Source organism: Gadus macrocephalus, chromosome 20, assembly GCF_031168955.1.
Source record: "Gadus macrocephalus chromosome 20, ASM3116895v1".
Taxonomy (NCBI): domain Eukaryota; kingdom Metazoa; phylum Chordata; class Actinopteri; order Gadiformes; family Gadidae; genus Gadus; species Gadus macrocephalus.
Window position 1 is genome coordinate 11,829,359 of NC_082401.1, and position 15,571 is coordinate 11,844,929.

Below are 15,571 nucleotides of genomic sequence, written 5' to 3' on the forward strand. Positions count from 1 at the left end.
TTCTCCTATGCGATCAAACACGCTATCTCACACAACAAGCAAAAGTATGACAAATAAAACAAGTGTGCAAATTTACATTTCCGATCCCCTGCCGACAGCACGCTGAGGGTGTGATGACGCGTCGTCTCACCCCAGCGGCTCAGCGGAGATGAGCGGCTCTGGGGGGGGGGGGACCGAGTCCCGGGGGAGACGCGTCACTCCAGCATAAGAACCGCTGGCTGCCGGAGCTCCACCACACCGACGGAGAACCGGCTCTACCGGCCGCTGAGCAGACCGGGTCTGACCCCAGCGATCCTGACCGATTCCGCGCGTTCCGGCCAGGAGGCGTTTCCGTGTTGTGGTGCTCAGGGCGAACCACTCCGAGGTGGGACCTGGAGATGATCTGAACTAGAAGGACGTTCAGAGTGGGGTATGAGCGGAGATGCTGCAGCAGTAACTCAGGACTGACTTCAGGAGGTCTTCGATCGGATCATCATGCCTGTCCGGAGGGGTCACGTGGCGCCGCAGAACACCTTCCTGGGAATAATAATTCGGAAATTTGAGGGTCAAAGTGAGCATTTGCATATTATTTTGTTACATAGTTTTACATTAATATCGGCCCATATCACATCGTGTCATTTTATTGTGTTGCATTTTAAGCTATTGCTACACTTGTTTATGCATCTTATTAATTAATTGATTATAATTGCATGTGTATGTTTGCGTGTGCGTGTGCGATACTGTGTGTCTATAGATGACACTGTAGTTTCTTCTTAAGAAGATGTTGCTGTTTTAGAGTGAGAGCAGATTCACTCTTTAACCAAACGATGAGCCGACCTTCACCTGAAGCCTTTAGTTCCTTCATCTGTGTTGTGTGGCAACACACAACACAGTAGAGAACCTCCACCTAACCCTAGAACCTCCACCCCCCTGTCCCACTAGACACTATCACCTCCACCACCCTGTCCCACTAGACACTAGCACCTCCTCCACCCTGTCCCACTAGAAATGAGCACCTCCTCCACCCTGTCCAACTAGACACTACCACCTCCACCACCCAGTCCCACTAGAAACTAGCACCAGGGCGTGGGTGCTGCACCCTTTCTGCACCTTATCCCCGGCTAACACCAGCACCACCTAACACCAGCACCACCTAACACCAGCACCACCAACCCCTGGGATCTTCTCCACCACAGACAGGAAGTTCGTGATCGCCAACGCGCGGGTGGAGAACTGCGCCATCATCTACTGCAACGACGGCTTCTGTGAGATGACGGGGTTCTCGCGGCCGGACGTGATGCAGCGGCCCGGCACCTGCCCCTTCCTGCACGGCGCGCTGACCCCCCCCGCCGCCATCGGCCAGGTGGAGCAGGCCATGGGGGGGTCCGAGGAGCGCAAGGTGGAGATCACCTACCACCGTAAGGACGGTGAGTCACCACAGCCCCCGGGTGGGGTGACGGAGGACCGCTGAGGGTCACGACCCCAGGGTGGGGTGACGGAGGATCGCTGAGGGTCACGGCCCCCGGGTGGGGTGACGGAGGACCGCTGAGGGTCACGACCCCAGGGTGGGGTGACGGAGGACCGCTGAGGGTCACGGCCCCAGGGTGGGGTGACGGAGGACCGCTGAGGGTCACGGCCCCAGGGTGGGGTGACGGAGGGAGGGGTCAGAGCCCAGGGTGGGGTGATGGGGGGGGTGATGGGGGGGTTAGAGCCCTGGGTGGGGGCCAGGCGGTGAGGGGGTCTCTGCGGACTCAGCGGACCCTTACAGTGAGGGTTGGGCGTGGGTGGGGGGTCGTGGGGGAGGGGGGGTCGTGGGGGTGGGGGGGTCGTGGGGGTGGGGGGTCGTGGGGGTGGGGGGGTCGTGGGGATGGGGGAGTCTTGCTGTTGTCCGTGAGGGGATATGAGGTTCTGTGATGACAGGGGTGAACCTGTCGCTACACGCTACACACAGCTACACACTACACACAGCTGCACGCTACACACAGCTACACGCTACACACAGCTGCACGCTACACACAGCTACACGCTACACACAGCTACACGCTACACACAGCTACACGCTACACACAGCTACATGCTACACACAGCTACACGCTACACACTACACACAGCTACACACTACACACAGCTACACGCTACACACAGCTACACGCTACATACAGCTACACGCTACACACAGCTACACACTACACACAGCTACACGCTACACACAGCTACACGCTACACACAGCTACACGCTACACACAGCTACACGCTACACACAGCTACACGCTACACACAGCTACACGCTACACACTACACACAGCTACACACTACACACAGCTACACGCTACACACAGCTACACGCTACACACAGCTACACGCTACACACAGCTACACGCTACACACAGCTGCACGCTACACACAGCTACACGCTACACACAGCTACATGCTACACACAGCTACACGCTACACACTACACACAGCTACACACTACACACAGCTACACGCTACATACAGCTACACGCTACACACAGCTACACACTACACACAGCTACGCGCTACACACAGCTACACGCTACACACAGCTACACGCTACATACAGCTACACGCTACACACACGCTACACACAGCTACACGCTACACTCGGCAGCATGCTCCACCCAAATAGACGCTATGCTACAGGCTACACACAGCGTGGCCCGTCCGAGCCCTACTGCCCGTCCTTAAACACCATATGAATATATATATATATATATATATATATATATATATATATATATACATACATACATACATACATACATACATACATACATACATATATATACATACATACATATACATATATACATATACATATCTATACATATACATATATACATATATATATATAAATATAGACCATAGTGTGATAATTATATGCTTCCTGCTTCCTCATCTTTTGTAACAGTTTCTGAAGACTATTTTGTAATTGAGCATTTGATTCTGAATTTCCAGTTAACGTATTCTGCCAATCCACATTTTAAAATCATTTTCTAGAGTTAGTATTTTGGATACGCTTCCCTTTCCCAGATGACCTTGCCTTATCTGCCACTGGCAGATTTCTTTTCATTTTTTATTTAATGTCCGGGTTCCACGATAAACAACCGAACAGGTTCCATAGCCTGCACCACGAGACACTTCCAGAACGCCACGCTGTGTCTCAGTGATCACCCTGGTGTGATCCTACTGGGATCCTAGTGTGGTAATAGTGACCATAGTGTGACAATAGTAACATCATAGTGATCCTTGTTTGATAATCTCAACCATAGTGTGATCCTAGTGTGATCCTAGTGACCACAGTCTGATCCTTGTCTGATAACAGTCTGACCACAGTGTGATCCTAGTGATCATAGTCTGACCACAGTGTGATCCTAGTGTGATCCTATAGTGACCATAGTGTGATCCCTGTCTGATAATAGTGACCACATTGTGATCCTGGTGAACATAGTGTGATCCTTGTCTGATAATAGTGATCATAGTCTGATAATACTGATCATAGTCTGACCATAGTGGCATCATAGTGATCAGAGTGGGATAATGGTGATCATAGTTTGATATTAGTGATCCTAGTGTGATCTTAGTGTGATAATAGTGATCTTAGTCTGACCGGGCTCTGTGTCCTTGTGTTCTGCCACCATGAGTTAAAGAGAGAGAGGGGAGAGAGGGGGAAGACAGAGGGGAGAGAGAGGAGAGACAGAGGGGAGAGACAGAGGGGAGAGAGGGAGAGATTGAGGGGAGGGAGAGAGGGGGAGGAGAGAGGGGAGAGAGAGGGGAGAGGGGGGGAGAGAGAAGGAAAAAACATGGGATAATAGACGGACAGGACGTTCATAGAGACTTATGCCAAGCAATTAGAATCGCCAGGTTAACCCATTCCTCGCATCACAACCAGATACAGAGATAGAGAGAGATACAGAGATAGACAGAGAGATAGAGAGATAGAGAGATAGACAGAGAGACAGAGAGATAGAGAGATAGACAGAGAGATAGAGAGAGAAATATATTGAGACACAGAGTCAGAGAGAGATAGAGAGAGAGAAATATATAGAGATAAAGAGATACAGAGAGATACAGAGATAGTAAGTAAGTAAGTAAGTAAAATGCATTTATAAAAGCACATTTATAACAGTTTGCACCGACCAAAGTGCTGTAGTGCATACAGTAGGCTAAGATGATAGGGAGATACAGAGAGAGATACAGAGGGCGATACAGAGATAGAGAAATAGTGTCGAAGATAGAGAGAGATAAAGAGATAGAGAGAGAGATACTGTGAAATGTATACAGACTTAGAGAGATACAGAGAAATGTATATAGAGATAGAGAGAGCAATAGGGAGATACAGAGATAGGAAGACACAGAGAGCGATACAGATATTGAAAGAGATGTCATTCTCTCAATCACCTTACATCATGTCAATCATCTTACATTATGTGAATGGCATGTGTCTGTCATCACAGGGTTCTGTATGCCTATGGTATCATCTCCTTCATGGTAATTCAACACTATTTTATCAACCAGGTTGGGCTCTCAGTTTAGTGTTCTAGTGCATTGAAGGCGTATTCACCGTCTGCCCGTCAATCAGCCTCCACTCCCAGTTCTTAAATGAATAACTGCATGGACTACAGGGACAGCCTTCATGCTCTTCCGTGTGAAGTCAGAGACCATCAGGACTGGGCTTCCTGAGTGGTTTCGCTGCCCTGGAGAGCTCAGAGTCTCAGTCTTAGAGTCTGGACGTCTGATGAGGAGCCCCCAGTCCCTCCATTGCAGGTCTTTAATGAGGTGCTATCCTGAGGTGGACAGAGCGCTGCTTTCCAACCACGTTCACCAGGGTAACCTCTTCACGGAGAGTCTGTAGAGCGCCGGGAGCCGACCGCGGAAAGGGGAAACAAAGGAGAACCACGAGAACAGAGAGATCTTATTTAATCACCACCAACCAGCCAGCGTCGGAATATTTAATCAGGAGAGTGCTGAAATGCTAGCTTGTGTGTGAATATATACTGTATATATATATATATATATATATATATATATATATATATATATATATATACTGTATATATTGTTTTTCAAACCTTAAAGAATATGACAAAGAGTAGTAGTGTGGAGAGAAACTGGCCTCTTTCAAGTGAGCCTCCATCCTCCTTTCTCCTCTCTCATCTCTCCCCCTCTCCCTCCTCTCTCATCCTCATCTCTCCTCCTCTCCTCCTCCATGTCAACTCAATATTACTCCTATAATGTCTGAAACAACCAGGCGACTAAAGATACCCCTCATATTATTCCTCACTCTCTTCTCTGCACTCCTGTGTTTCTCTCTTTCATTTATGTATACTATTCTCTCTCCTATTATATACTGTGCACACCCCCCCCTCTCTCCCTTGTCTCTCTCTTCCTCTCATTATATACTCTCACCCCTTAACTGACACTCTGAGACTGAGACGCTGCGAGTCAGAGACTGAGATTGAGAGAATCAGAGACTCTGAGACTAAGACTGACACTCTGAGACTGACACTCAGACTCTGAGACTGACACTCTGAGACTCTGAGACTGAGACTCTGAGACTAAGACTGACACTCTGAGACTCTGAGGCTGAGACTCTGAGACTGAGACTGAGACTCTGAGACTAAGACTGACACTCTGAGACTGAGACTCTGAGACTGAGACTGACACTCTGAGACTCTGAGACTGAGACTGCGCGCCTTGTTGATCTGGTTCTGCATGAGGTTCTGGTCTGAAACACGCCTTGTTGATCTGGTATCATGTTCTGCATGATGTTCTGGTCTGAAACACGCCTTGTTGATCTGGTCTCATGTTCTGCATGAGGTTCTACGGTCTGAAACACGCCTTGTTGATCTGGTCTCATGTTATGCATGAGGTTCTGGTCTGAAACACGCCTTGTTGATCTGGTCTCATGTTCTGCATGAGGTTCTGGTCTGAAACACGCCTTGTTGATCTGGTCTCATATTCTGCAGGAGGTTCTGGTCTGAAACACGCCTTGTTGATCTGGTTCTGCATAAGGTTCTACGGTTCTATCCTGAGGTGGACAGAGCGCTGCTTTCCAACCACGTTCACCAGGGTAACCTCTTCACGGAGAGTCTGTAGAGCGCCGGGAGCCGACCGCGGAAAGGGGAAACAAAGGAGAACCACGAGAACAGAGAGATCTTATTTAATCACCGCCAACCAGCCAGCGTCGGAATATTTAATCAGGAGTGTGCTGAAATGCTAGCTTGTGTGTGAATATATACTGTATATATATATATATATACTGTATATATTGTTTTTCAAACCTTAAAGAATATGACAAAGAGTAGTAGTGTGGAGAGAAACTGGCCTCTTTCAAGTGAGCCTCCATCCTCCTTTCTCCTCGCTCATCTCTCCCCCTCTCCCTCCTCTCTCATCCTCATCTCTCCTCCTCTCCTCCTCCATGTCAACTCAATATTATTCCTATAATGTCTGAAACAACAATAATATGAGATACCCCTCATATTATTCCTCACTCTCTTCTCTGCACTCCTGTGTTTCTCTCTTTCATTTATGTATACTATTCTCTCTCCTATTATATACTGTGCACACCCCCCCTCTCTCCCTTGTCTCTCTCTTCCTCTCATTATATACTCTCACCCCTTAACTGACACTCTGAGACTGAGACTCTGCAAGTCAGAGACTGAGATTGAGAGAATCAGAGACTCTGAGACTAAGACTGACACTCTGAGACTCTGAGGCTGAGACTGAGACTCTGAGACTAAGACTCTGAGACTGAGACTGAGACTCTGAGACTGAGACTCTGAGACTGAGACTCTGAGACTAAGACTGACACTCTGAGACTCTGAGGCTGAGACTCTGCGACTAAGACTGACACTCTGAGACTGAGACTCTGAGACTGAGACTCTGACACTCTGAGACTCTGAGACTGACACTCAGACTCTGAGACAGACACTCTGAGACTCTGAGACTGAGACTCTGAGACTAAGACTGACACTCTGAGACTGAGACTCTGAGACTCTGAGACTGAGAGTCTGAGACTCTGAAAACTGACACGCTGAGACTCTGAGACTGAGACTCTGAGACTCTGAGACTGAGACTCAGAGACTGAGACTCTGAGACTGAGACTGAGACTCTGAGACTGAGACTCTGAGACTGAGACTCTGAGACTCTGAGACTGAGACTCTGAGACTGAGACTGAGACTCTGAGACTGAGACTCTGAGACTGAGACTGAGACTCTGAGACTGAGACTCTGAGACTCTGAGACTGAGACTCTGAGACTCAGACTCTGACTGAGGCTCAGAGTTCTTTTCAGTGAGCTGATCTGCTCCTCATGAATAAAGATGGGAGGGTGAGCGGCTTACAGAATAAATACGTTAGAAGAGGTAGAAAGGGCATAATGCCCCCCCCCCCTCCATGACAGCCCCCGGATGCGCTGCAACATTGATGAGTGCTGAAGGGGGCGGAGCTGTAGTCAGGGGAGGAGGAGCTGAGCAGAGAGAGTGGCCGGGGAGGGTATCAGTACCCTGAAACACACACACACACACGCACACGCACACACACACACACACACGCACACACACACACACACACACACACGGATCACTTACTGATCCCCGCAAAATGTAATGAACCTACAGATGGACTCAAACACGCCTTGTTGATCTGGTTCTGCATGAGGTTCTGGTCTGAAACACGCCTTGTTGATCTGGTCTCATGTTCTGCGTGATGTTCTGGTCTGAAACACGCCTTGTTGATCTGGTCTCATGTTCTGCGTGATGTTCTGGTCTGAAACACGCCTTGTTGATCTGGTCTCATGTTCTGCATGAGGTTCTGGTCTGAAACACGCCTTGTTGATCTGGTCTCATGTTCTGCATGATGTTCTGGTCTGAAACACGCCTTGTAGATCTGGTCTCATGTTCTGCATGAGGTTCTGGTCTGAAACACCCCTTGTTGATCTGGTCTCATGTTCTGCATGATGTTCTGGTCTGAAACACGCCTTGTAGATCTGGTCTCATGTTCTGCATTAGGTTCTGGTCTGAAACACGCCTTGTTGATCTGGTCTCATGTTCTGCATGAGGTTCTACGGTCTGAAACACGCCTTGTTGATCTGGTCTCATGTTCTGCATGAGGTTCTACGGTCTGAAACACGCCTTGTTGATCTGGTCTCATGTTCTGCATGAGGTTCTACGGTCTGAAACACGCCTTGTTGATCTGGTCTCATGTTCTGCATGAGGTTCTGGTCTGAAACACGCCTTGTTGATCTGGTCTCATGTTCTGCATGATGTTCTGGTCTGAAACACGCCTTGTTGATCTGGTCTCATGTTCTGCATGAGGTTCTACGGTCTGAAACACGCCTTGTTGATCTGGTCTCATGTTATGCATGAGGTCCTGGTCTGAAACACGCCTTGTTGATCTGGTCTCATGTTCTGCATGAGGTTCTGATCTGAAACACGCCTTGTTGATCTGGTCTCATGTTCTGCAGGAGGTTCTGGTCTGAAACCCACACATTGGTTCAGGAAGAAACGTGCCTTAATTTGAAGGTTCATTATCTCCTGGTCTCCAGTCTCAAGTGGTTTACCAGCAGTCGGGAAGTGGCTTAAAGCCCCTACTGGTAATCTTGAGAAGCTCTAAAGGATGTGAGTTGGGCATCAGGAGCCACACAGCTTTGGTGCTTTGGCTCCAGGCTAAGCAGCTTAAATGTAGAGCTGTGAGAGCAGCGAGGCAGGGAGCCAGAGAACTAGGACACTGTATTTGACCCTTTGTAACAAAATAATGTCTCACTATGCAACGTATGCTGTGAGCAATTCAGAGAATGTTCGAGAACAATATGGATGCAGGTGATAGAATATATTTGTTGGTAAATATTTTAACATGCATACAGTATATATCTACATATCTAACTATATATATATATATATATATATATATATATATATATAGCTGGTATATATGTTAATATGCACAGAATAGATAGTATATATCGGATATATATGTTAATATGAATACAGTAGATAGTGTATATCTGGTGTATAAGTTAATATGAATGCAGTAGGATTATTGATAGGTATTATGGGCAGGATTACTTTGACTTCAGCTGTTTAAATAAAGTGGGACCCAGAAAACAGCAGAAACTTCTGGTAATCGCCTTCCTCGCACCAGCAACAAACTACAGAAACAAAACATTGTGTATGTTTTTAAAATGGGATACATCTAAAAGCACTGCTCAACCTATTGTTGTGGTCCATTGTACTTGTATTACTTTATAGTATCAAACTTATCTTTACAGTATCTTAGTCACTGAATACACTGGCTCACCGCAGTACTGAATACAGTATCTCACTGCAGTACTGAATATAGTATTTCACTGCAGTGTTGAATGCAGTATCTCTGTGCAGTATTGAATACAGTACCTTACTGCAGTACTGAATACAGTACCTCGGTGAAGTACTGAATACAGTATCTCGGTGCAGTATTGAATACAGTACCTTACTGCAGTACTGAATACAGTATCTCACTGCAGTATTGAATACAGTATCGCGGTGCAGTACTGAATACAGTATCTCGATGCAGTATTGAATACAGTATCTCGGTGCAGTATTCAATGCAGTTTCTCGGTGCAGTACTGAATACCGTATCTCGGTGCAGTATTGAATACAGTACCTTACTGCAGTACTGAATACAGTATCTCTGTGCAGTACTGAATACAGTATCTCGGTGCAGTACTGAATACAGTACCTTACTGCAGTACTGAATACAGTATTTCTGTGAAGTATTGAATACAGTACCTCGGTGCAGTACTGAATACAGTACCTTACTGCAGTACTGAATACAGTACTTCGGTGCAGTACTGAATACAGTATCTCGGTGCAGTACTGAATACAGTACCTCGATGCAGTACTGAATACAGTACCTTACTGCAGTACTGATTACAGTATCTCGGTGCAGTACTGAATACAGTACCTTACTACAGTACTGAATACAGTACCTCGATGCAGTACTGAATACAGTACCTCGGTGCAGTACTGAATACAGAACCTTACTGCAGAACTGAATACAGTATCTCGGTGCAGTACTGAATACAGTACCTTGGTGCAGTACTGAATACAGTACCTTAAGCCAGTACTGAATACAGTACCTCACTACAGTACTGAATACAGTACCTCGGTGCAGTACTGAATACAGTATCTCACTGCAGTACTGAATACAGTACCTTACTGCAGTACTGAATACAGTACCTTACTGCAGTGCCGAATACAGTACCTCGGTGCAGTACTGAATACAGAACCTTACTGCAGTACTGAATAGAGTACCTTACTGCAGTGCTGAATACAGTACCTCGGTGCAGTACTGAATACAGTACCTTACTGCAGTACGGAATACAGTACCTTACTGCAGTACTGAATACAGTATCTCGGTGCAGTACTGAATACAGTACCTTACTGCAGTACTGAATACAGTACCTCGGTGCAGTACTGAATACAGTACCTTACTGCAGTACTGAATACAGTACCTTACTGCAGTACTGAATACAGTACCTCGGTGCAGTACTGAATACAGTACCTTACTGCAGTACTGAATACAGTACCTCGGTGCAGTACTGAATACAGTACATTACTGCAGTACTGAATACAGCAGCTCACTGTGGGGCTGGAGCCAGACTGACGGTGCATCGTGGACGTCCTGCTGCTAAATGCTGTCCTGTGTCGTGATCCTGCAGCAGGACGCTCGCCACAAAGGGAACCTGAACCCCACATTAGGCGGCCATCGCTTAGCGGTCCGCCGGGGTCATGTGATACGCAGGTGGGGCAGTCTCTCCCCCCTTGGAGGACCTGGCCCCCCCGGACGGGCTCGTGTCCCGGGGTGAGGGGGGGGTCAGGCGGGACGCCCCCCAGGGCAGCAGACCGCCGGCCCCTAAGCAGACCATGCATCTTTCATCGCCTGGTCCTCTCTGGTTGCAGTGGCAGGCTGAGCCCGGTCCCCTCTCCGCCCGTTCAGGGACTGCAGTGAGGTCGGGCCAAAGATATAATTAGACAACAACCAGATAACACAATATCGCCTTACACACAGCACACCTCACCTCGCCTCTATTGTTTGTGCTTCTTTACATTTGGAATGCAATCTGCAACCTCATTTAATCGAACAAAGACAGAAATACAGTGATAACAATTCGATTATTAAATAAGTGATTAATTAAAGAAAAGTAAGCATGATATAGCCCATTGAAGTGCTGCCAGCACGGCTATCCTTAATTAGGAGGATAGAAACGGAGTTGTACGAGGCTCAGAGCAGAGCAGATGGAGCCGTGCAGCAGAGACGAACGGCACCCTTTACCTACAATGGAGAGCTCTCTGCATCTCGGGGGAAGCCTTACTGAGAATAATGTCTTTAGTATTCCTCCAAACCATCTGCTTAGTCCTCCATATGCACACGCTTTGTATATTCTCTTCATTATTTTAACACACCCCAGAATTCTGTGTATAAAAACAACAGCAATAAAAGACGACGGCAGAGATCTCACAGAGATAACTGGGAACAGGAACGTGAACGCAGGACTTGTCCCTGACGGCCTGCTTGATGCTGATTAAAGAAGAGGCCCGGCTGGCTAATGGAGACCTCACTGAGCACCATGGCCAAGAGGACATTAAACAATGGCTAGCTTAGCTTCTCTCTCTCTCTCTCTCTCTCTCTCTCTCTCTCTCTCTCTCCCCCTCTCTCTCTCCACCTCTCTCTCTCTCTCTCTCTCTCTCTCTCCACCTCTCTCTCTCTCTCTCTCTCTCTCTCTCTCTCTCTCTCTCTCTCTCTCTCCCCCTCTCTCTCTCCACCTCTCTCTCTCTCTCTCTCTCTCTCTCTCCCCCTCTCTCTCTCTCCCCCTCTCTCTCTCTCCCTCTCTCTCCACTAGGCAGTGCCCCAGTGGAGCTGCGTGATGGTGGAAGCAGAATGGCTGTAAACAGGAGAAATGTCCCATTTCGTTATCAGTGTGTAGCACCAGAGGCTCTTGATTCTGCCTCCACAGCAGTGGAGCGCTGCCGTACCGTTCAGAATACGGATGAGGCTAAGAATAGAAAAGTATAACAATGCTATTGTAATATTGATATATTTATAATATATTCTGTGTTATGTACTGAGATTATAAGACCATGACACAGTATAGGCCTACATCATTTAGTACAGTCTAGCAGATTGCATGATTAAACCCCAATGCTTTAATAATTAATGATGGAAACAGAATCCTCTTTCATTAAATTTCCATCATTAAAGCAGGATGGTCTCAATCCGCGCTGTGTTTGTTTCTCAGCCCGGGCGTAAAGTGTGCTCCTCTTTGGCAGGGCGAAAGACACACGTGTTCTCGGTCAATGACGAAACAATCCTTTAGCCATCGAACACACTCAGAGAACACACTGCTGGCCCTGGCAGTGTGAGTCCAGGAGACAGCAGTCCCCTACGCCAGGCTTCTCCTCCAGAGAGTAGAGATGGCATGAGACAGGACACTCCTGGAGACAGGACAGTCCTGGATACAGGACAGTCCTGGAAACAGCAGCACCAGGACTCTTCTTGGCAGCAGATTCATAGTTTGGTTGAAAAAAATAAATAAAAGGAGGAATGTCTCACCACTGTAACCTCTGTGGAAAGGATCTCTTACAGAACATCACAAGTCCTGTTTCACAGCATCGTGCTGAGCTCATCTAATGAGGCGGAGAACGGCAGTTCGCCTCTCCTCAGGAGATCTCATCTCATTCCCTCAGCCAGTCAGGGCATTTACAGACACATGTCTACATGATACATGAGACACATATCTACATGATACATGAGACACATATCTACATGATACACATATCTACATGATACATGATACACATCTCCACATGATACATGAGACACATCTCTAGATGATATATGGGACACAGGACACATCTCTACATGATACATGAGACACATCTCTACATGATGTAGCAAGAGAGAGACACATGTTATCTGGTAAAACAAATACGTTGCAGGAAAATATATCGATCTTCAGAACAAACCGATAATTGACAAAATCATATGTATGGTTTATAATGTTTACGCCTTTATTTCTGAGAACTATATACTCATCAATCATGGAATAGGAAGAGTCATTCTGATTGTTGTATAATGACGATACAAAAAGAAAAGAAAATACATTTGATTGTGCTACAAAGTATAACTGTAATTCAACCCTCGACAATAATATAAAACTTTGCTACATAAGGCTTTATAGATATCTTCAACCTTTTTTTTATGTGTGGTTTACAGAAAATTAACATTTTGAAAATTTCTTCCTTAAACTGAAAGTTACTCGAGATGGCCACATACATCTTTGTATACCTTACCATTCTGCGGCAACTACTGAAAAGTCTACCAGGAAATGAGCTGCAGACCTACTCAATCAGAGTCTTTCTCCCCACCAATCCGCTGTAAGGACGCAGGCCTGCCACCGAATCAGCTGATGACAGGCCCACGGCCTCCTGAATGACGAGATGCTCGTAGCCTTGAGAAAACGTACCGGAAACAATGCCCATGTTTTCATTCTACGTTCCCTTATGTGGGCTCCCAGAGCCGAGCTCAAAACATACCTTGAGGCGTAGTGAACAATAGATCACTATCCAGAAGGTAATAACCCCTCTAATGAGGCGCATTGTGCTGATGTAGCACTGCTCCAGAACCGAGAACCTCCCCATTGATATTTTTATTGTGGAGGTGACATTCAGCTCCGCGGATGAGTCAGCGGAGGCAGGGGCTTAGAGACCGCCATTGTGTTTCCATCTGCTCTGGAACAGAGCCCAGCCCACAGAGAGGCTGGTTACTGTGGGAAGACTAGGTACTAGAGACAGTAGGTACTAGAGGCAGTAGGTACTAGAGACAGTAGGTACTAGAGGCAGTAGGTACTAGAGACAGTAGGTACTAGAGACAGTAGGTACTAGAGGCAGTATGTACTAGAGACAGTAGGTACTAGAGACAGTAGGTACTAGAGACAGTAGGTACTAGAGACAGTAGGTACTAGAGGCAGGCAGTATGTACTAGAGACAGTAGGTACTAGAGACAGTAGATACTAGAGACAGTAGGTACTAGAGACAGTAGGTACTAGAGACAGTAGATACTAGAGAGAGTAGGTACTAGAGACAGTAGGTACTAGAGACAGTAGGTACTAGAGACAGTAGGTACTAGAGACAGTAGGTACTAGAGACAGTAGGTACTAGAGGCAGTATGTACTAGAGACAGTAGGTACTAGAGACAGTAGGTACTAGAGACAGTAGGTACTAGAGACAGTAGGTACTAGAGGCAGTAGGTACTAGAGACAGTAGGTACTAGAGACAGTAGGTACTAGAGGCAGTAGGTACTAGAGACAATAGGTACTAGAGACAGTAGGTACTAGAGACAGTATGTACTAGAGACAGTAGGTACTAGAGACAGTAGGTACTAGAGACAATAGATACTAGAGAGAGTAGATACTAGAGAGATAGTAGGTACTAGACAGTAGATACTAGGTAGTAGATACTGATACTAGAGCTTAATAAAACTTAAAGTGCCCAAATTAATTCTCTACATATGGACAAGCTGTCCAGCTTGGTTTTTAGATAATATCTAGTTTATCTTCTCTTCATTCATCCATAACGTCTGTATACACCCCACCTCCTCCTCCCGCCCAGTCGTCTCCCCCTCCGTGCTGGGTGCTCCTCTCCTCCTCCCCTCCTCCCCTCCTCCCCTCCTCCCCTCCTCTCCTCCTCTCCTCCTCTCCTCCTCCTCCTCCTCCTCCTCTCCTCCTCCTCCTCTCCTCCTCTCCTCCTCCTCCTCCCCTCTCCTCCTCCCCTCCTCCTCTCCTCTCCTCCTCTCCTCTCCTCCTCCCCTCCTCTCCTCCTCTCCTCCTCCCCTCCTCTCCTCCTCCCCTCCGTGCCGGCTGCTCCTCTCCTCCTCTCCTCCTCTCCTCCTCCCCTCCGTGCCGGCTGCTCCTCTCCTCCTCTCCTCCTCTCCTCCTCCCCTCCTCTCCTCCTCTCCTCCTCTCCTCCTCCCCTCCGTGCCGGCTGCTCCTCTCCTCCTGCTGATCCTATATTTAGCCGGGCAGCGAGGTGCCGGCTGCTGATGAAGCCTCTGGCGGAGTGACTGTCAGCCGGGGGGGGGGGGGGGGGTTATGGAGAACACCACGGTCCCACTGGGAGACAGAGGAACGCCACTGGTCCAACTGGGAGACAGAGGAACGCCACTGGTCCCACTGGGAGACAGAGGAACGCCACTGGTCCCACTGGGAGACAGTGGAACGCCACTGGTCCCACTGGGAGACAGTGGAACGCCGCTGGTCCCACTGGGAGACAGAGGAACGCCACTGGTCCCCCTGGTCCACCATGCTGGCCCCCCTGGTCCCCCTGGCCCCCCCTGGTCCACCATGCTGGCCCCCCTGGCCCCCCAGGGGGGCCATGCTGGTTCTGCCATGCTGGTTCCTTTTTTTGGTTATTTTCCTGCGTAGTTAGTCCATGAGGCCCAAGAGGCCCCAGGCTGGAGGCCCATGAGGCCCCAGGCTGGAGGCCCATGAGGCCCCAGGCTGGAGGTCCAAGAGGCCCCAGGCTGGAGGCCCAG

The 15,571-nt window shown here is 47.9% G+C and overlaps 1 protein-coding gene across 1 annotated transcript in view; it reads left to right on the plus strand.

Moving 5' to 3' along the window:
* The first annotated feature begins 187 nt into the window (after positions 1-187).
* LOC132448149 (potassium voltage-gated channel subfamily H member 6-like) overlaps positions 188-15,571 on the plus strand; it is a 43,819-nt gene continuing 28,435 nt past the window's right edge. The window contains exons 1-2 of the mRNA XM_060039203.1: positions 188-550; positions 1,176-1,406. Of these exons, the coding sequence (XP_059895186.1) occupies positions 475-550; positions 1,176-1,406 (307 nt within the window). The 5' untranslated portion in view covers positions 188-474. The remainder of the gene's footprint in view (positions 551-1,175; positions 1,407-15,571) is intronic.